General features: G+C 39.8%; 1 protein-coding gene and 1 long non-coding RNA gene across 3 annotated transcripts in view; one reads left to right on the forward strand and one right to left on the reverse strand.

The window, feature by feature from the left end:
- Nucleotides 1-2,473, reverse strand: part of DACH2 (dachshund family transcription factor 2) — a 289,244-nt gene extending 286,771 nt beyond the window's left edge. Inside the window, 2 exon segments of the mRNA XM_067005164.1 lie at nt 1,902-2,197; nt 2,200-2,473. Of these exon segments, the coding sequence (XP_066861265.1) occupies nt 1,902-2,197; nt 2,200-2,397 (494 nt within the window). The 5' untranslated portion in view covers nt 2,398-2,473.
- Nucleotides 2,474-2,752: 279 nt separating this feature from the next.
- Nucleotides 2,753-18,913, forward strand: LOC125184285 (uncharacterized). Of its 2 annotated transcripts, none has more exons than XR_010834698.1 (3): nt 2,753-3,086; nt 8,135-8,225; nt 14,519-18,913. It is a non-coding gene; the product is annotated as an uncharacterized lncRNA (long non-coding RNA). The 2 variants fall into 2 exon arrangements; XR_010834697.1 differs by lacking the exon at nt 2,753-3,086 and adding an exon at nt 3,097-6,366.
- Nucleotides 18,914-20,350: the final 1,437 nt, after the last annotated feature.

Consider the following 20,350-nt stretch of genomic DNA (forward strand, 5'->3'; position numbering starts at 1 on the left):
AAAAAAATAATCCAATAGACTATGCAGAACTAAAATCTCTTTTTTCAATTATACATTAATTGATGGTTTGCATTCCAACTAAAAAACAATTAAAAGTGTACACCAATGTAAGAGATGGTGATTCTTAAGAGTCAGCTAACATACAAAATGATAGCCAAAGTTTCTCATTGCTTTTTCCGACAGTTTTTGAGTTTAAAACCACGCTTCTACAGCGTTCTAATTATACATACACTCATATCAATTAGCAGCAAAAACAGAGATTACAAGAGCAATGCACAATATTCTCAGTTCAAATTAATTCTTGAGTTATGCAGTGGAACAACACATATCTAAGGGTTTGTTGTTGTTGTTGTTTTTCTCTAAAAGACAACATTTTTTTCAATACTTCACTTCCCAGATCCAGAATCTAACTAGTGCATACGCAGTCGCTAGCAGTCCCATCCCATTTTATTAGTAAGGTACGGTACCACGCGCCGCAGTAGTTCCCAGGTCAGCTCACAGCAAATGAGAATTGGATCACATGTATTAAGCTATTTTTATCCAACTTTCTCTACCATGAAATATGGGCTGTTCAAAGAAAAAAAAATCTTTAAATAAAATGACGAGCTATGCATGGTAGAATACAATTAACATTGTTAAGTTACAATACTTGAGAAAAGTTTTGTATGCGCTGATAACATTTATCATACATTACATCTAAAACCACGAAGGCAGTAACACATTGGTATCAGTAGGTCATTCTGATTAGGGGCATTTTCAAGAGATATAAGCAAAGGCAGAGCGATGTTTTAATAAGCGAGAAGCACTCGAGAAAACGTAAAGGGATCTGCTGCTCCTGAACAGGTAGAAATCAATAGTGCTTTCGTAACCGGGCACGAAGAGCTTGTGCTTACATGCATGTGTTGAACGTCTGTCTTGAGCAGAGAGCTTTGAATGCGATCAGACCCATTTCTGCCCCGTCTGACCGACTTCTGCCCCGTGTGACCCCCCCGGCAGCGCTCCCACCACATCTTCAGCCTCTGCCTAGGTGCTGGTGGCAGCGGCTGCTCCGCAGAGCCCCCACCGCAGCACCAGCTCCTGCTCCCCGGCCTCACTTCTCAGCCGCTCTCTGCTTTTTCCTAGCGCGGTCAGAAGTCTTGGCCAAAGGAAAAAAAAAAAAAAAAAAGTCGTGAAACACACGCTTTAAGCACTTAACGCTCCAGCACTTCTTGATCTCTAAACACCGGCGGTAAGGGAGCAGAAGGCTGCATCGCCAGATCGGGTCCCCCTATTTCCCTGAGGAAAAACTTTGGTCAAAGACATTTATCGGTGCGCTTCTTTACCAGCCAACTTGCACGCCAGGCAGGTCCCGGACGCGTTTCGGAGCGGCTCTGGGATGTCGGGGAGCCCCTCGGGGAGGCCGGCAGCGGCTGGCCCCGTCCCGGCTCCCAGCGGCGGGTGCGGTGCGGGTGTCGCGGCGGGGCACGGCGGCACCACCGCGGCACCAGGAGGCGTTACGGGCACAGGGGAGCGCAGGGGGGCACCCCTGAGGCGCCCCCGTTGATTAGGGTTAATTAGCGGGGTCGCTGTCCCGGCCGCTGCTCGGAGCTCGCTGAGGGAGCGGCCGGGATCGGGCCCGGAGCCGCTGCCCGGAGCCCGGCGGCACCCGGCGGCGGGGGGACCCGGGGGGCTGCGGGGGGCCCGGGGGGGTGCTGGGGGACGTGAAGCTGGCGGCCGGGCCCCCTCATAGCCGGAGCTGGAAACTGCGGCGGTGTAACGGGCACCGGGCTGAGGAACTTTGAGGGTAAAGAGGAGAAAAAGGGGGCGGGGGGGGGGGGGGGGGGGGGGGGAGCGCCCGAGGTACCGCGAGGGGAAAAGTTTGGTCGGGGCCGGCCGCAGCCCCCCAGCCCCGCGGCGCTCACCTGGCGTTGGTGCAGTCGTTGTACAAAGTTTCGAAGTCCTTCCTGGTGATGAGCTTGCAGCGGTTGACGCCGGGCTGGATGGCGCCCAGCCCGCGCAGGATGCGGACCTGCTCCACCGTGCACACCACGGGCGATATATCCAGGCGCTTCAGCTTGGTGTACACCGTGTGCAGCCCCCCCACCAGGTGCTTCAGGAAGAGGTCGAAGACCTGCGGCAGGCAGATCAGCTCCTGCCCCTCCACCAGGAACGAGGCCACCTTCACCCCGTGCAGGTCGACCATCTTACACTCGTTGCCCCGGCCCCTCCGCCGCCGCCTCCTCCTCCTCCTCCTCCTCCTCCGCTGCCGCCGCCGAGGAAAGAGTTGACGAGGCTGTTGGTGAGGCGCGGGGACTCCGCGGGGCTGGAGTACAGCGGGTCCGCCCGGAACAAGCCGCCCGAGCCCCCCGCGCCGCCGCTGGAAGTGGCGGCGATGACGGGCGGCGCGGACACCGCCATGGCCAGCCCGGCGCCCGCCGCAGCCCCGCGCCCCCGGCGGCACCGCTCCGCTCCGAGCCGCCCCGAGCCGCGCCGCGCGCACCGCCCGCCTGCCGCGCTGCCCGGACCCTCCCCAGCGCCGCCGGGGGGCGGGCGGGGCGCCTGACGGACGGCGGCCCCCAGCCAATGCGCGCCGCTCGCCTCCGGCCCGGCCGCCGCGAGTGGCTGCCGCCCGGCGGGGCGGGGCGAGCCCGGGCGGGGCAGCGCCGGCCGCTGCACCTGGGCCGGGGGCGCGAGGCGGGAGCTGAGGGGAGGGGGCCGGGGCTGAGGCGGCGCCGCGGGCGGGTGCGTGAGGAGGGGACGGAGCGCGCGGGGGGGGTGCCGGGAGGGGCGGCCGCTGCCCCGCGCCGCTCCCGCAAAGTCTCGGCTCGCCCTCGGTGGTGCTCGGAAAGTTTGGCCGGGCCGGGAGGGGCGGCCCCGAGGGGACGCGGAGGGCGAGGCGGGGCGCCGCAGGTGGTCCCCGGGCTCCCTGAGCGGGGCGGCGGCGGTGGCGGGGGGCGGGCTCCGTGGCGCTGCCGGGGCCGGCGGGACGAGGCGCGGCGCGGTTCCCCTTGCGGGTCCGCCCGGGGGAGGCCGGCCCGGACGCGCCGTGCGAACGGCACCCAGCGCCTGAGGGCTCCCGGCCCGGCCCTGGGCCCGGCCCGCAGCAGGTCAGTCGGCGGGGGGCTGCCGGGCGCCCACCGCCCGCAGCGAGCGGCCCCAGGGGGTGCCCATAAAAGCGTCAGAGCGGGGCGCTCCGCCTGACACACACCTGGCAGCCGGGGCAGGGCACAGCGCTGGGCAGCTTTTCCCGCTGCACCTAGGTTACACCGCTCCTCCCGCTCGTCCTTTGTACCAGCATCCTTGCTTCCTGCTCGTTTGCACGTTTTCTCACTCTTTTTTCATCTTCCCTTCTTCCCTACTCCTTCAACTTCTCCCTCCTTTTTTTTTTCCTTTCTCCTGAAGCATTCCGTAAGCAAAGCAAGCAGGAAAGTAGAAACACAGCTTACAAGTGGGTGCCAGCGGAGCGCTGCGACTATTTCCAGGAGCAGGCAACGCTTGTATGTGCCATCTTCTCCCTCCTTTTGTTGTGCCTGCTCATTTAGGCAACCCTTTGTGCAAAAACTTAACGTTTTTGCATTATGAGGAGTCCCATTTTAGATGAAGGGAGATGACTGCTTGCGAAGTTGCTGTATTTGTTAAGTGATCTGCTCTCTGGAGAAACCTCGTCTTCTCCCCATCGATGGTGCGTGTATTCGAGGAAGGGCCTCTGCCCGTTTTAGGCCCCTCGTCTAGCTGGCCAAGACTAAGGCAGAATTTTCACGTAACCTAGGGTGAAATGAAAAACTTCACATAAAATTAATACTTTTCAGTGAGAATGCTTAGATTTCGTAACTTTCTAGGGTCAGAACCTTAGACTGAAAGCTCTGTGAGGCAGGGGCTATCTACTTGGGCAAAAAGTTTGGTGTGATTTAGCCTTGAACTTACCTGGGATTTTTACGTACCAGAAATGATAGAAATAGCAAGTAACTGACTTAAATAGAAACTTTGGGGGCTTAATTTACAGGGCATAATTGCCATTAGGAGATTTAATAAATCAGGTTTAAGCACTTCTCATTGGCTTTGCCCTTTTGAAGACATTTTTTACTTTTGAGATTAATGTGACAATCAAATTCCACTGTGAGAATTCTTTTGCCTTTTTGACTTTAATGTCTTCCATAAGCTAAACATATTTCTAAATAAGACTGAATTTTTGCAAGGCCAGAGGAAGCCTTGCGCATCGGCACCCAGCAAGTTGGAGTGGCGTGAAGCAATATAAAATCATAAAGGCTGTAGTAAAAACAGTACCCTTGAGAGGTGACTATCCATGGAGAGAAGAACTGCTCTTAAACTAAGAAAATGCTCAAGGTTTGAGAATTAATACCAGGCAGCTGTCCAGTTCAGCTAAGCATATACAAATCAACTACATCATTGAATATTTTTATTTCGCTGTAATTTTATTTCAGAACAAGGCAAAGTTACTAAAGCCTAACAATCATACAGTAATATCTTGTCATTTATAAAGTGTCCAGATGGTTTATTTGAATGGAGTCCAGCAGTATGCAATTCGATTGTACGTCTCCCTATAGCTTAAATAAGTATTTTAGAATATTTCTTTAAACTTAAAGTTTAAATATTTTTGTTGATTTTAGACTGGTGTGCAAAATAGTTTTTTAACACCGTCAGCCATAGAAATATTAACGTATTGTATATTATCTGCAAAAATTGGCCATGTACATATGGCAAAATATCGAGCAAAGGTTCTATTTGTTTGCTTTTGTTTTTATCATCATTACATATGCCCCATTGGATTGAAATGTTAAAGAGCTCTTTTTTCTGACGCTACAGAAGAGAGAAAAGCCCCAGTCCTTCCAGATAGGGCCAGTCAACAGCTTTCTGTAAATCACTTGTTGCCAGCTGGCAGAAATGTGGCTAGTGGCTCACGCTGATCCTGTAGGTGAAGAGATGGGTGATGCAACTGACTAGAAGACGATGAAAAATAAAGGGCAGTTTTTGAAGTAAAATAATAAGGAAATAACTAAAAATAATAATTTTCTTTCTAGAAGACTGGAAGGTTCAGTAGTAATGTTTGTCTTGCATCTCAGTTTGCTGTAGCCAAAGCTGAGGCAGGAAAATTTAAAAATGAGTTCTGTAGATTTATTAGGTTAACATAAATGGTGATATCTCTCTCTTGTTTTCCCTCTCCTTCTCTTCCTCTTTCTCACTATTTCTCTTTCTCCCTCTCTCTCTCCCTCCCCCCTTTTTTTTGTATAAAGAAGTTTTGCAGACTTGATAGAGGCATGTCCAGCGTGAGATTATCAAGAAAATGATAGTTTTTAGCAAAGATCTTGGATCACCCCCTCATACCTGGAGGTTTCTGAGACGTAAATGTGAATGTAGACTTAAGAGGGTCAGAGGCAACTGGGGACCCAAAATGAAGGACAAAAAAAAAAAAAAAGATTTATTTACAGTTCTCCCAAACCATAATGAAATGAAACACCGTTTTTGAGAGTTGCGGCCTGACTGGAGCCCTAGTGATGATGATACTCTCTTAGTCCTGAACAAAAAAAATTGCTCGGGGCCTGATCTAAGGCAGTCTTTGAGTTTCTATCATGAACATGCAAGCGACTGATGTAGCTAATTCTGAGCACAGGTTTTAAAAGGAGGAGAAAGCGTTTTGTTTTGCTAGATTAGTGTTTAATGCCCTTGGTTTTCAAGGGAAAGAGTAACCATGATTATATTAACAAACGTAGGCCACCGATACAAAAAAATGAAGGGATTGAAATTAGTATGTCATTTTTATTACCCACATTTTTCTAGATGCACTGGTACTTGGCACTTGTATTCAATTTATTTCTGACATTTCAGTCGAGTTTTTTTTGGAAGTGTGGATTAAAACTTCCCACCTAAACATCAAGGATTTTAAATGAAACTGATGAGTCTAAATGTCTTAAGTATCAATAGAAAAATGATCCCTTCTCTTATATAATTAAATGTATTGTATTAATGCGTGCATAATGCAGAATCAATAAATAATGAATTACCACTGATTGTAATTGAATGTTTTCATAATTTTATTGTCAGCCATGATAAATAATCAGTACATTTATACTGCATTAAATTAATTAGTGTGTCATTTCTATTACATACATCAGCAGTGAAGTAATGCAGTGACATCTGTTTCTAATGTTTTAAAGATGTGCTATTCCTTATTAAGTAAAAGGAAGAGTTATTAGAGGTATTTCCTGTGATTGGCAGTTATACTGGTACAGTTGAAAGAGATCAAATAAAGGAACTTGCACTCTTGGCAAATGCTGCATTTCAACCCCCTAATGGCAGAGAGCAACAATGATTGGAGTGAATTTTGCTTCTCTGGGCTTTTAGGAAGTCCTGCCTGCCTTGTTACAGAAGGTAAGAGTGGCTCTTCTCTCACTGGTGCAGTCAGGGAAGGCTCCAACATGCAAAATAATTAACGCCTTATAGAATAACCAAGCATCCACGTTCATTTCTGTTATCCGTTTTTCTGCCTTGCTCCTCTGCATTTGCAAAGGAATGCCCTTACCAGGTACTCATTAAAGAGTAACAGCTTAAGCCTGTTTCAGCAGTGGACGCTCTTACGTGGAAGCATCTGGGCTTTTGGGTCCGTGTCTTTGCTTGGAAAAAACACTCATTTGGCATATCTCAGCACTTTGACGCTACTCATGCTGATGTACGTTATTTGCAGAGGAAATAGAAAACTGAGTAGTTACTGCAAAGATGAGAACTGAAAAGTAACAGTAGAATATGAGGAAGGGAATAAATGCAAAGAAACATACAGAAAAAAATACATTTTTTTTAATGACCCTAGGTATTATCAGTTGGGTAATCACCTAGAAGCAGGGTGATGTGAAGTAAAATCCACTAAGTAACACCAGTTACAGGCTGCAGAATAGGTCTGAGATTCTTATTAACGCTGCCTTTTCCAAGATAGTAATGGACATCCTTATTTTTTCTTTACCATTACATCATCTTTAAAAAGAACAGTCGGAAAGCCTAATGCTAGGGCTTATCTTGCCCTACGTTCTTCATCCATGAAACAGCTTTTAATTTTTTATACTACTATGTCATATTTTATACTATGCACAACATAATACCTAAGGAAAATTAAAACAATTAAGAATCATTTCAGTCTTTTCAGTGCAAGTCTCACGAACTGCTTTCAACAGGAAGCTCAAAAGCAAAATCAGAAATCACTGTCCACCTTTATACAAATTTGAGAGAGTGCTATCTAGAGCCACCATGTGCGTGCAGCAGTTTGTCCACGTGGGTTGCTGTGTACGCACTAAACTCTAGGCTTGCTGTGTGCAGCCAGCAAGCTAGCTCACTGGCAACGTTTATACATCTAATACTCTGAATGCTCTAGCATTAATGTTTCAGCAGTGGGTGAGGCTGCACCTGCAGGCTTGCTCTCTGCGCCATGGCTGGGTGTGATTTTGAGCCTGCTCTTTTGGACAGTCCTCAGCAGACGCAGCCCTAGAGGTGAGCACTGCAGGTCACAGTCTGCACTGAACTCAGCAGTTCAAGCTTCACTTGACACATGAAGAATTTGACCATTTTCTAGAGGAACTTAAGAAAATTAAAACACAAAAATACCCTCTCAGACCAGATTCCATCTACTCTTCCTATTCATTAAAATTGTACTTGACTTTTATAACGGAAGAGATGTGCCCGTTGATGCTTAGACAGTAACTTTTTGTCTAAAAGATGTGTAAATACTGCTCTCCATGAGAGCGAGTGGTATGTTTGTTGTATCAAAACGTGGGTGGTACTTTAAGATAATTCAACTGAAATAAACAAAAGATTCAGTTGTTAATGATACGCTACTTTAATCTGGATTTTGTTTTTGATTGAGGATAGAGGACAGTAAAACTGCAAAGCCAGGACCTTTAATATAATAAGGCTGTTTTATGTGAGATACAATCATCATTAAAGTTTAATATTGTTTGCACCTTTTCTTCTTCAGGGAGAAAAATTAATGCCATTAGATGTATACTGAAGTTAAAACACACTTTAAAACAAAATGTACTATGAACACAATAATACGTACTCAAATATATTTAGTAAGTCATTATACCTGAATGCTTGTTAATGTCCCTAGAGGAACAAGATTAACCTCATCTCTCATTCTCTATACTTGCAGGTCAGCTAAAGAAAGCAAAAATTTTCCGGCACCGTCTGTTCAAGTATCACAACCCTAATCTGAAGGCACCACCATCTAGTGGGATAAGAAGGTATTTGATTTTTCTTTACATTTTTTTGGCATTATTAAGCATGGACATTGCATTCTACCTCAAGCAACAATTAAAAAAATACATTATTATTATTATTATTATTATTATTATTATTATTATTATTATTATTATTATTATTATAAACTTACAAGGCTTCTGTGGACATTTCATTAATTCTCATATCTTCTGCCCAACAGCAAAGTACTTTCCAATAAAGATCTTAAGAGCTCTTTCCATGAAAATAGGTTTTCATAAACAAAATTTCATCAATGAGAAAATAATTTATAGCTATCCAGACTCAATCAGAAGTGTAATTGATTTATTGAATAAATATTTTTAGTATTTTATTGAATCTACTTTGTGGAAATCCAATTGGCAGAATTATTAATATTGTGTAAGTAATTATCTTGAGCTCATCTTAGTAAAGGTATGTAGTTGCAGTTTTCCATAGAGCCATTAAATATACAGCATTTGGTTGAAAGTGTACTCCGACCATTAAGTCCCATCAAGAACAAATCTCAAAACCGAATGCAGAGCATTCATTTGGTCTTAGCTCTAAGAGTGACCATTTAGTGTACTTTGCCTGTACTGATATATGGACTGCTACCTGTCCTTATTTGTTGTGGTGGTTTGGTTTGGTTTGGTTTTTCATGCACTTAACAGTTGGAAAGAATAATGGCAGGGATTTTGGGGGGCAGGGGAAGGGCAAAACATAAAAGGTGAGCAGTGTGTATTCATTTGTTTTGTTTTTCCCAGAGAATGCATGCATCTGCAGCTGTTATCCTAAGATGCCTCCTTGTGTTCAGGTCTCATTGATCTTTTTACAGCATTTCACACATACAGGGATAATTGATCTACATCACTCTAGACTACATATCTTTTATAAACGTGAGAGTAAACATTAAGAAATTACCATATTTTAAAACAACATAGCTATTTCAGTATTTTTAATGTCTAAAACTTAATGAGATAATAAAGATTTAAATACTTAATAACATAGATAAGATTTTAGTATTCAAAATTTGGGCCTGCTTCTGTATTTCTGTATGTATTTTCACCACACATACTACCAGACATTTCCAAGTTCTGCTCTTCTCAAACTAATAGAAATCTTGTTGCTGGAAATGGGCATCAATGGGCATTTTGCATTGTACAGAATTTCTGTTTACTGGCTTCATAAATACTACATTTCTTCTGAAAGTCATGCAGTAGCCTCAATCTATGTTGCCAGTTCTTACTGAAATCGATAACAAGTTTTGAGTTAAAATCAATGGAACTGGTCCAAACTGGTTGAGGTGGTAGATGTCATTTTCACCCTTCAATCCCTAAAACACAAGCTCAGGAAGGTTAGAGACATTCCATTTAGAATGCAAATTAACAAATTTATGAATACTCTCATTTGGAATACTGTTAGTAGTTGATAAAGTCCAGGACGTTCTACCTTCTGCTTCTTCTTTAGAAGAACACAAATCCTAAATACCTCTGTAGAAGACAGTCTAGTGTGTACAGAGCAAAAAGCAAAATTAAGGCCAGTCATCTGTAGGACTAGCGACTCCTAATTTCCCACAGATTTTTTAAAAGTCTTTCCTTCAGTATTCTGATCTATTTTTCAAGCTCCATAAGGAGTGAACCTGGTCCTGAAACCTTTTTGCCACTTTGAGATAGTTCTCGGTCATACTTTTTCATAAAAAGTGTTATCATGTCATGAATTTTAGGGTATCTTGCACCCAGGAAGACCGTAAAACAAATAAATTTCTGCAGAATTTTTCTAGAGAGAGGTGCTGTAATTTGATTAAATTATACCCATCATTAGTTTAAACATACTATTATTTTATATATTATTATTATTTTAAATGACAAGTTCTTCGTATTTTTTCACAAAGACTATAGATATAGAATAGAGCATATTTTAATATAGACCTTGGGATTTGAATAACTTTTTTCATAAAATATAAATGTAGGATATAGATTTAAATCTGGCCTGCCACACGGGACCCACAGGAGTACAAATCAGTAGTGGACACCAGTGTGCAGTGTACCCTAATGCCATCAGACTACCAAGGGGCAGAACCCATCTGTATTTCGTACACATAATGGTACACCCTGGACATTAATGTATGTTATTTAATGTTGCATCCAATTCTATTGTTTAGCTACAGCCTTTTACGACCTCCCAAGAAAGATGTACTCAGTACATAAACAACTGTATAAGGGAAGCTTAAATTCCTGATATTATGGAGTTATCTGCCACTGTAAACTTTGTGCCTCATTACAGGACAGCATAAAGTAAAACGTTAGCTTCCAGTTTATGTATGTACACGGAGCCAACTACACATCGTTGGTCTTCTACTTCGTGGTAGGGAGATAAGTGATTTTTAGTTCTGAAGAATTATTTTATCTTTATGTTGATAATAGATTCCATTAAAAGTTTGGAGAGTGAAGGAACCAAATAAAATGAATTAACACTAAAGTTTAAATTATGGGAAAACCAAGTCCTCATTTATGAAAGATGCCAAGCATCAAGAATTCTAGCTGTCACATCAGCTGTGATGATCCTCTGTTGCGAAATGCATTCTTTTCACTACAATTTCAGTTACCAGGCAAACAGCAACTACAAAACTTTTATTTGTATTACTACGCACAGTATAAGGTCTTTGTAGTCTTGATTGCTCCTCTGTGTTTTGATGTGATATAAACTCAGTAAGAACGAAACTGCTTTCACCTACACATTTTGTTGATCTGAACCCTTCATAATTGTCAATACTGATAAACTCACACAATATAGGCCTACTGGTGGAAGACATGCTTTTCACTGTAGTAACAACAACATGGAATACATAATTAAATACCACCTCTATCAATAAGTGCATAATTTAAATAGGAAAAAATATTAGTAACTTTGTGTATCTCTAGGAACACAAGATCTACATGCAGTTCCAATTTATTAATGAACTTTTTGAATGGTATCTTTGCCTGAATGCCCTACCACTTAACTAATTTGCACATAACTAACCCTATTTAAAATCCTATATCTGGTCAAGCAGGCCAGGCTCAGGTAGAATATTACTGTTCAGAAACTCTTAGGAGCATTTTGAAGTGCCATCACACAGTATCGGTTTACCCTTTTTTTCTGTACAATTTGATTATATTTTATTGAAAAATTAAATGAACATATGCAATACTTCTTGATTTGACTTCCTTTGAAACATCTTTCCACCTTTTAAAAAGATTACAATAGCTTCCATGAAAAGTTCAGACTGAAAAAAGCAAATGAAAAACCCTAAGCGCTAAAGCACAAAACAGAAAAGAATTGCACTGACATGTGAAATGTGTTAAAATTCTTCTTTGAATCAGTCATTTAGACATACAAAGATAATGATGATGATTATGATGACAATAATTATAATCAACTAAAATTTAAATTCATCCATTTTCTTCTATGCAAATACCAATTATATTTCCTTTCTTTAAAATGAATGTGACCATTTTAAGTAGTTACTCTTGCAAATCTTCCTAATAATCTGCCTCAACATTTACAACTGCATAGCGTTCATCTGGGGGGGGGGATCTGACTCTTCTGGCTTAACTAAGGGGCCAATATAAGGGCCTATATAAGCCGTATAGAATTAATGTTCATCTAGCACCTTCAGAATCTGAAGAGATATGACCTATTCTTTCCTTTTATTTACTTAATCAAACAGAGGAGGCAGCGCCACTCGGAAGGTGCTAAGTAGGTACAAAAACAGGGAGTGAACATCATGTTCCCATTAGTTCTGCTTTAGAGTTTCTGAGTCATTTTCGGTGCACAGCAGAATTAAACAAGTATAATGGCTCAAAGTCTCCCTCCCCTTAGAGAGTCTGTGATAGAAAATTGCTCTGAGAGGTATGGTTATATTTCTAGGAATAGTCAGAAGTTGGGGAACAATTAGTAATTCTGCTATTGCGGAAATTAACTTATCAAAGAACTGCTACCGTATTGAATGGATCTATGATGTAACCATCCACTAGGACTGACAACCACCAAGCCTAGATCTTACCCCCCAAAAAATGATGCTAAAACTAACAAGGAAAAAAAAAAAAAGAAACAAGGGGCTTCTACTTAGTACTATGTATTATGATTTGTTGCATTCCAACGTATAATTTTTTACTCAGACTACAACCAGATTTGACTGCGCCTGTTTTAGCTTTACACATTATCATTGTCTCTATATAAGTGCATGAACTGGAGAACGTGCTTATCGTGGTCATGGTGTTGAAATTCAGGTTTCAAATATATTATAATACTTAGTTGCATCATCTCCTGAAGACAAATTAAAATGCAAACATCTAATAAAAAGCATTAAGTACTTTAATATTGGTGACCCACATAATGTTTACAGTATAAACATTCTTTTCCTAGACACATACAGCTTAATTAAAGTTTAATAAGTGCAGTGTGGATGTCTTAATTTCTGCACAAAAAAAGCTAGCATTTAAGTAGCATATACTGTGTTTGGATGAATGAAAAATGGATGTTAAATCATAACTGTCCTTTCTGAATTCTCAAAAGCATCACTACGCGTTGTCTGGCACCAGTTTAAAATTTCTGAAAGAAAAAGAAGATCTGCTCTCAGAGGCAAGCTGAGCAAAACTTAATTTCAAATTTCTTATCAGTGAACCACTATTTCTACCCTCTGGCTTCAAAATCCCAAACAGAATTTTTTAATTATAAAACTCCATTTAATTCTAATGTTGTGGGGGAAATGTTTTATAAGGAGGCATTTCCTGTGCATGGCTTTAGTAAATGTACTTACTAAAAATAAGAGGTGATCACGCCTCTTTCTTACAAAGAAGACTGACGGATGGCTGTAGAAGTTGATGGCTTTCTTTCTAGTCACAGTCCTTTTAATACTACAAAAATTCTCCCCAAATCACCTTCCTACAAGTGACAGCTATCTTTATATATGTTCTTTCAGGGGCGAATAGAGTAGGAGGGTCTGGCAGCTCCTCTTGGCCGTATCTATCCTCAGGTTAAGAAGTTTTCACCACTGCAGCTGTAAAGCCTGAACCAAATCGCTGCTCTCACTGCAGAGCCCTAAGTGCAACACCAGCAGACCCCACACATTTAGACAGAGGCAAATTCAACCTCAAACACTGATTTTCATCGTTTTTATTCATCTGCTTTCATCATTTCATAGTTGTTATCGTTTACTTCATCTTTTTAACTTACTGATACAACTGATAGCTTGCTTTACTAGCAAATTGGTCCCTCTCTGTTATTCATTCCTAACTTGCAGGTGTCTCTTGGATACGTTTTCATGTTTGAGTCCTTAGTGATAAGTGTGTCTTAACAAGAATCCAAGCCTGCAAGAACTCATTTTATCTGAGGCCTTTATAGTCTTTTGTTTATGGTTTCTCTGGTGAAGTCTAAGTAAAAATACTGCATATGAGACACATCAATTCACTTAGCTTTATGGACTACTTTAAACCCTTTTAATTATATGATAATATTTATGGCGAGTTTCCTAAGGGAGCCTTTTCAGTTTCAGAACTTAAAGTCTTGTTTTATACTCTCTTTTCTTTTCAGCCATGTCCCATTTATGATTTTCAAGACTGGAGAAGAATACTGTTTTAAAAAGATACTCAAAGATATTTTACTTTTTTTATTCTCCTTAAATGAGGAACTAGAGCTTGGCACTCTGTGGGTTGTAGGGTTTTTTGTTGTCTCTTTTTTTTTTTTGTGATATGCCATGTTATCTCCCAGACCAACTAATGTTTTCTTCATTATTTGCGTGCACACTTTTAAAAAACATATATACAGTGAAATAACTACTCCTATCTCATGTTCAAAGCAATAAACATTTCATCTCTGTTTTGTTTATCAATTAGAAGAGACCGTGATGTAAGAGGCTGAACTTTGCATGATAAAACTTGTGTTGACTGTAAGGAAGTAAAAAGTATGCCCTAATGGCTAAAGAGTTCGTATTCATAAATTGGCAGCAAGCCTAAAGAAATGAATAAAAGAAATTAATAAATAACAGGAATATTTACAGAGAAAAGAGGTTAGTTTTTCAAATGAGCTACAGTCTCCAGAGTGCTGGAAAAGGCACATTTTTCCTAAACCCTGAGAACACAAGTCTGAAAACCTCTTACTATGCAATAATAGCTGCTTCAAGTAATATTGCAAATGAAACAAGGCAGTAACTGAATACCACTAGACACACGCATTTACTACTCTTGATTTATTGCACCACTTTATATATTCTTTGTAGGACTATATATCCAATCAGTTTCTTTTTGTCTGCTGTTTACAGGCTATTTCTGAAATACCATGATTGACCAAGATGTTAGAAGCTGGAATATACAAACAGTGGAGTTGCTAGGACGGAAAGCACCAAACTCTGCTTTGTAACATCCTGTTTTATAATTGCATAATTACAGTAATTCTTACCAATTTACGATGTTATTGATACTGAATTTTGTTGTCATTTTCAGCAGATGAAAAGAAACAGAAGTTATTAAAAGAATGATTGAAAAATGCAAAGTCAACACTTAGAATATGTAAAGAAGCTGTAAAAACATAATTTGTTACATATATAAAATGCATATATTCTACAAGAGTTTATAATTTAATTCCTTACTAGCATAGATATGTTAGTAAGTATGTTAACAACTGTGTATATTTGAATATATTTAACTTCTATTGTTTGCTTTCTCTTCTAATTTATCCTTCATTAGTCAAAAACAGTTCTTCAAATTACCCTTGTAGAAAAATGGCTTACTTCGTAAAAATCCCTTACACTTGTCAGGGATCCTCCTCAAGTTTATTCAGTGGCAGGCAGGCTCTGTTGGTTTAATCCTCTGCTGCAGTTTCTGTGAAGAAGCCTTACGGAACTTCTTCACAGATTTTCTCCAGGTTTCCTCCATTTAACTTGCTAGCTCTCTACTGCATTCTCAAGCTGACCACTAATTTTTCTAGTTTTCGATCAAGGCCCAGAATCTTTAAAACTTGCAATAAACCGAGTGAAAACTTTTAAGTTTAAGTCCTTGTGACTCATCTTCCCATATGGGGACAGCCATGTACTTTTCAGTCGCAGAAGTGGTCATGTGTTGGCGGAGGAACTACCATTTCTTAGGTTTAATTTCACTACTGCTTTTTCTTTGGTTTCAAGCACATATATGTTATAGTATCTGCATTATTTCTGCAGATGAAAAAAAATCTTCCAGCAAACCTGTTTCTGAATTTATTAGGGGATTGTTCATATGAAGATACCACTTTTTTCCAGTTTTGCTGGAGTCATTTCCAAGTTGATGATTTTTCTATCTAACAGCCTACACATTTGATGAAGAATACACAGGGTTTGGCTTATTTCACGTTTGGCAATTGAGAAATCTGTTTTAAGTGAGGAAAACAGAATTGCAACTCATGTCTACATAAATCAATATGATTTACGTGGCTGTGGTTAGACAGTTTCCTTACATCTTTTGTGGTTCAACTGCCATGATGCTTAATCCTAATTAAAAATCCACAGTATTTCCAGAATACATTTTTGGCTTTTACATCAGCCTCTTCTCTAACACTAGGCAGGAACTGCCTGCTGCACAGTCCTATATATGCAGTGTGGATATTCCACACTTCAAAATTATCTTGACATCAGTGTAGGAAAACTGATTTTGCCATTTATTGACCGGTCTTAACTTGGGAGTTCTAATAACGTTGAACACATTTACAGAATCATGACACGATGGTAAGTAGCATTTTTTTTTTATTCATTTGAATAGGAAGAACTGGTAAGCCATATAAAGTGTAAAGTCTGAAATAAAAAGGTTAAAAAGTGATGTGCAAACTTCTGCCAGAAACACCACCTTGTCAAGGTAGTCTGAACAACCTCTTACATATGTTAAAGAACATTTCACCAGGGGAATTAAGGAAACTTCTGGAGAAGAATACATTGCTTTAACAAATTACACGGTATAAACCCAAAACACTGTCACAAACTCCTGATTATTTTTTCATTGACACGTACAAAAAAAATTTAGTCTTTTGCTTAAGTATATTGAGATTATTTCAGTTTCAATAATAGTTTACACCATTCTGTTTCTATCTTGGTAGTACTACAAAATACATATTTTTTATCAAGAGAAAAGATGCAGAATGAAGATTAGGAACGTAAAAGGGTGTTTTACAAACATGCCTAAATGATTAAAAAAACAAACGAACCATAAACACTAAAAGAGAAGCAGTAATATTAATTCACATGCCATACCAAATGATTTTAGTCACTGTTAAAGAGCACTGAGAGAAGTAATCTAACCAAATCAAAAACTGAACTGACACCACATACCGCATATAAATGCACTAACAGCATGCTTTTAGGGTAATGTAAATCAAGATACAGTCTGATTCTACTACCAGTAGTTCACTAAATCTCCATTTCCTAAAGAAAGTTTCCTCCGTGTCTCTAAGAGACGAGCAGTAAAAACTGCAGCATGTGAGTCACCATCCTAGGTTCATCAGCTATTTCAGGCATGAAAGAATAACCTGTGGCAAAAACATTAACTGAACTTTTCAGCCATTGCATAGACCATCTCCTTTATCCTGCATACTGGTAGTTTTAGGACTCCTTAAAAATCCTTAATGAACCTGTAGTGGAGCCTTTTTTGCATATTCTGCCAGTTGTGCTGGACAAAGCAGACTGATCAAAGCTATGATCCTGTTTCTTTCTCCTCTGTACTCAGTTTGTACAAGAATGTTTTGACTGCTATGAGAGACTGACAGAATTCTTGAAGAATGTTGTTAATTAACAAATTGGCAAAAGAGACTTGTTGCTTTGCATGCTTACAGAAGTAGAGCAAATCTAATTCTCCTTTCCCATCTCTGAAAAAATATAATTTACTCCTATTTTAGTAATCAAAGTGGAAACTTAATAATTAATTTCAGTGCTCCTTAGTTTGAGAAGGTGGGTTTCATTTATATATGTATATATATACATATTTTGTTCACTGGCCTACCAAGGCCAAGATTACTGTATCAAAGGAATTCATATCAATGGGAATTTGGTATCTACATCTGAATGAGAATTTGCAGTTTAGGGTCTAATCCCAATTCTGTTAAATGACAGGATTCATATGACTGCAATGGAGATTAGATCAGGCCCAGTGTGCTAACACCACTGTACTATCTGTGAAGTATGGACAGCCTTGCAAGATCGTTATGAGGACAACAAAATTAAACAGACTGTATGATGACTGGCTAAATTACCCTTAGAAACCTCTGATTAAAATAAGACCATTAAATAGCTATCTGCATTTTCAGTTGCATTATCTGTAAGATTTAAGGAGCAGAATCTGTTGATACAAATTATGAGATTGTTACTGTTGTTCTCAGTGTTTATTTTACACACCAGAACTCCTCTAGATTAATTAAACAAAATAAAAAGAAGGAAATAGAAGAGTATTGACATGCCGAATAACATTCCCAATACAGTGCCCTTTGGTAAACATATACAAGAGTGTTCACCTAGAGCTGAACAATTTATATAATTCCAAGAAAAAGGAGTACAGTATTGAGTACAATTTGCTCTTACAACTCCCGAAATTATGAATAGCACATCTCTTCCTAAGGAAGTTTAGTGTGACAAAGCAAAGGCAAGTTATCTGTCCTTCCATGGATTTGATAGTCAAATGATCATTTAGCAAGTATGAAGTCTGAAATCTATAATGTGAATTAGAACAGTGCATGATCAGAACAGTGTCTTATTGTAGAATGTAAGGAATAAAACAGATAAAGTGTTTTGTGGGCATAATTAGGAGCAAAGACAGACCATTGCAAGCTGTGTTAGGGACAAAGAACAATTCAGATAGTGGTAACGAAGAAGAAATGTGTATCAGAGTTTAAAAGAAATTTGTAAACAAATATATTTTCCCAAACATGCTTGAATGTAGAGTGGCTGTTCCTGTAGTTAATGAACAATCTAGTTTGTGCATGCTTGAGTGACTGACAGTTGCATAACAGCAAACTCTATATGACAACCATGCATAACTTCAGCAACACACAAACATTTTCTTGCTGCCTGAACTAATGAGCCATTTAGTTGGATAAATCAGGTTATTCAATAGATGTTTCAAGCAGCGAATAGGCCCGATCCTGCTGCTGCTCCTTATTCAAACTGGTACTCAAGGAGAATTAAATTCTATATCCACCGAGTGAATAATAAAATAAAGAGTGAGATTTCACACGTGAAGTCGCTGCAAGATAAAGACACTACGTAATTAAAATAAATAAATAAATAATCATACTGTGAAGTATTTGCTTTTTGCTTTTAGAGAAGGAAATACTTGATCTGAGAACAGATTTTGAGACAGCTACAAACTCCATAGTTCTAATACTGATTCTTCTTGCTTTTTTTCTATGGCCTTGGGCTTCAATGCTTCTATTTAGAAAAATAAAAACTCATAGTTTATGAGTTTTTTGATAAGATTACTATATTTCAAAAAAGCATTTTGGTAAAGTTAGGTGTTAACTACACAGACTTTGAAGTAAGTAAGGTAGCTCTATGAGTAAGTGAGAATCCAAAATAAAAGTTAGGAAGCAAAAATCCAGGTTTTTATAAGGTAGGCGTTTTGCTTGAAAGCAAAGCAAGAAAAGTTGCTTAGAGGAAAAATATTTAAAACTACTAAATGAGGTATCTTAAACTGATCATCACTTAGCAGTATAGGATTGTGAATTATTTCATACAACAGAAAAACATTTAATACAAATGGTTAAAAAATAAATTTAGTCTGATCAGTGTGCATTCTTGAATGCGTTTGGTGACTAATTGATGAGGCCTAGTTTTATAAAATATAGGGAAATTCTGCAACCAGACCACAGGATGTGCAGTTTAATTATGTTGGTGTGCATTTCTATTTGTTTCTAATGTAGAGGATCTATTGGTAAAATGAATGCCCATTTTGTGGTCTGTTATGCAGAAAATGTTTAATCCAGTGTTTGATTTACTCTGTTAAATCTTCTTTATTGAATGTGCTTATTCATCCATGCAGAATTGGGTATGCTGCTTTCTGTTACTATGACATTGCAATTAAATAGCTAAAGAGAAAAACATGGCAAGACATTTTCTCAAGGTCCGTGAAATTCTCATAAAAATTATTCATACTTACATATTTTACTTTTACGTTTGCTGATATTAAAAATGGAAGGCGCAGGAAAATATTGCTGTGTTTTGTGGGCTTACAAACCTTGCAGTTAAATATCCTGAATAATCTATTTTGTCAAATAAATAGTACTAAGAAGAATTTCTGGTCCAGTGGATAATGATTGTCATCATGAAATAGGATCGTACTGATTGCATCTTATGAATGAAGCTAACAGGAATTCACAGAACCAAACAACGGCATTGTGGTGGAATAAATACTGAAGAGCTTGAGAAACAGTAAGACATTGACAGTGAAATAACTCAGTTCTAGTGCAGTCCTAGAATTACACTAAACAATAAAAAAAGGTTTTCACAATGAAATTAGATTTTCATGAGTGTTCCTTCTCAGTAAGGAAAGGATGTGAAAGGAGAATTTGTCTTATCTGAACTAACCAATATAGTGATGCTTTGTTCTTCGACTCCAGACATCGAGGTCGGGATGATACAACACTGCAAGAGTTCTGGGGCTAAATATTTTTGTAACAGGTTAAAAGGTAGACGTAGCAGCCCCGTTAACAGACTTGGACTACAGAAGCTGCAAAATGGATTTTTTTTTAACATTTGTGTGGGACAGTTGAAAGCATAAATACAAGGAATGTAAGTTTTGATCTTATTGCTTTCACATCTGAATCCATAACTACTAATTTTCTCTGTTATATATTTCTTAGCATTGTAATCCGGTACCGACGTTTAAATCCGTATGCATATATATTTTGTATATATATTTGTTCTTGTGTTGTTGAAACGTACTGCTGGAACGTTTTCTGCCCTGTCCTGTGGGGTACGTCTGGCAGTACCACAGGGGGCGGGGGGCTCTGGTTTCCATTAGCCGCTTTATGCCCTTCTCCCTATTCTTTCCCTACACAAACAAGGCGCTTGTAATAAGGTGTTAACAGGCTGCTAGCTGGTTTATTGTTATTATTGATTTAAGGTGCTAAGACTTGAATATAA

Source organism: Anser cygnoides, chromosome 13, assembly GCF_040182565.1.
Source record: "Anser cygnoides isolate HZ-2024a breed goose chromosome 13, Taihu_goose_T2T_genome, whole genome shotgun sequence".
Taxonomy (NCBI): domain Eukaryota; kingdom Metazoa; phylum Chordata; class Aves; order Anseriformes; family Anatidae; genus Anser; species Anser cygnoides.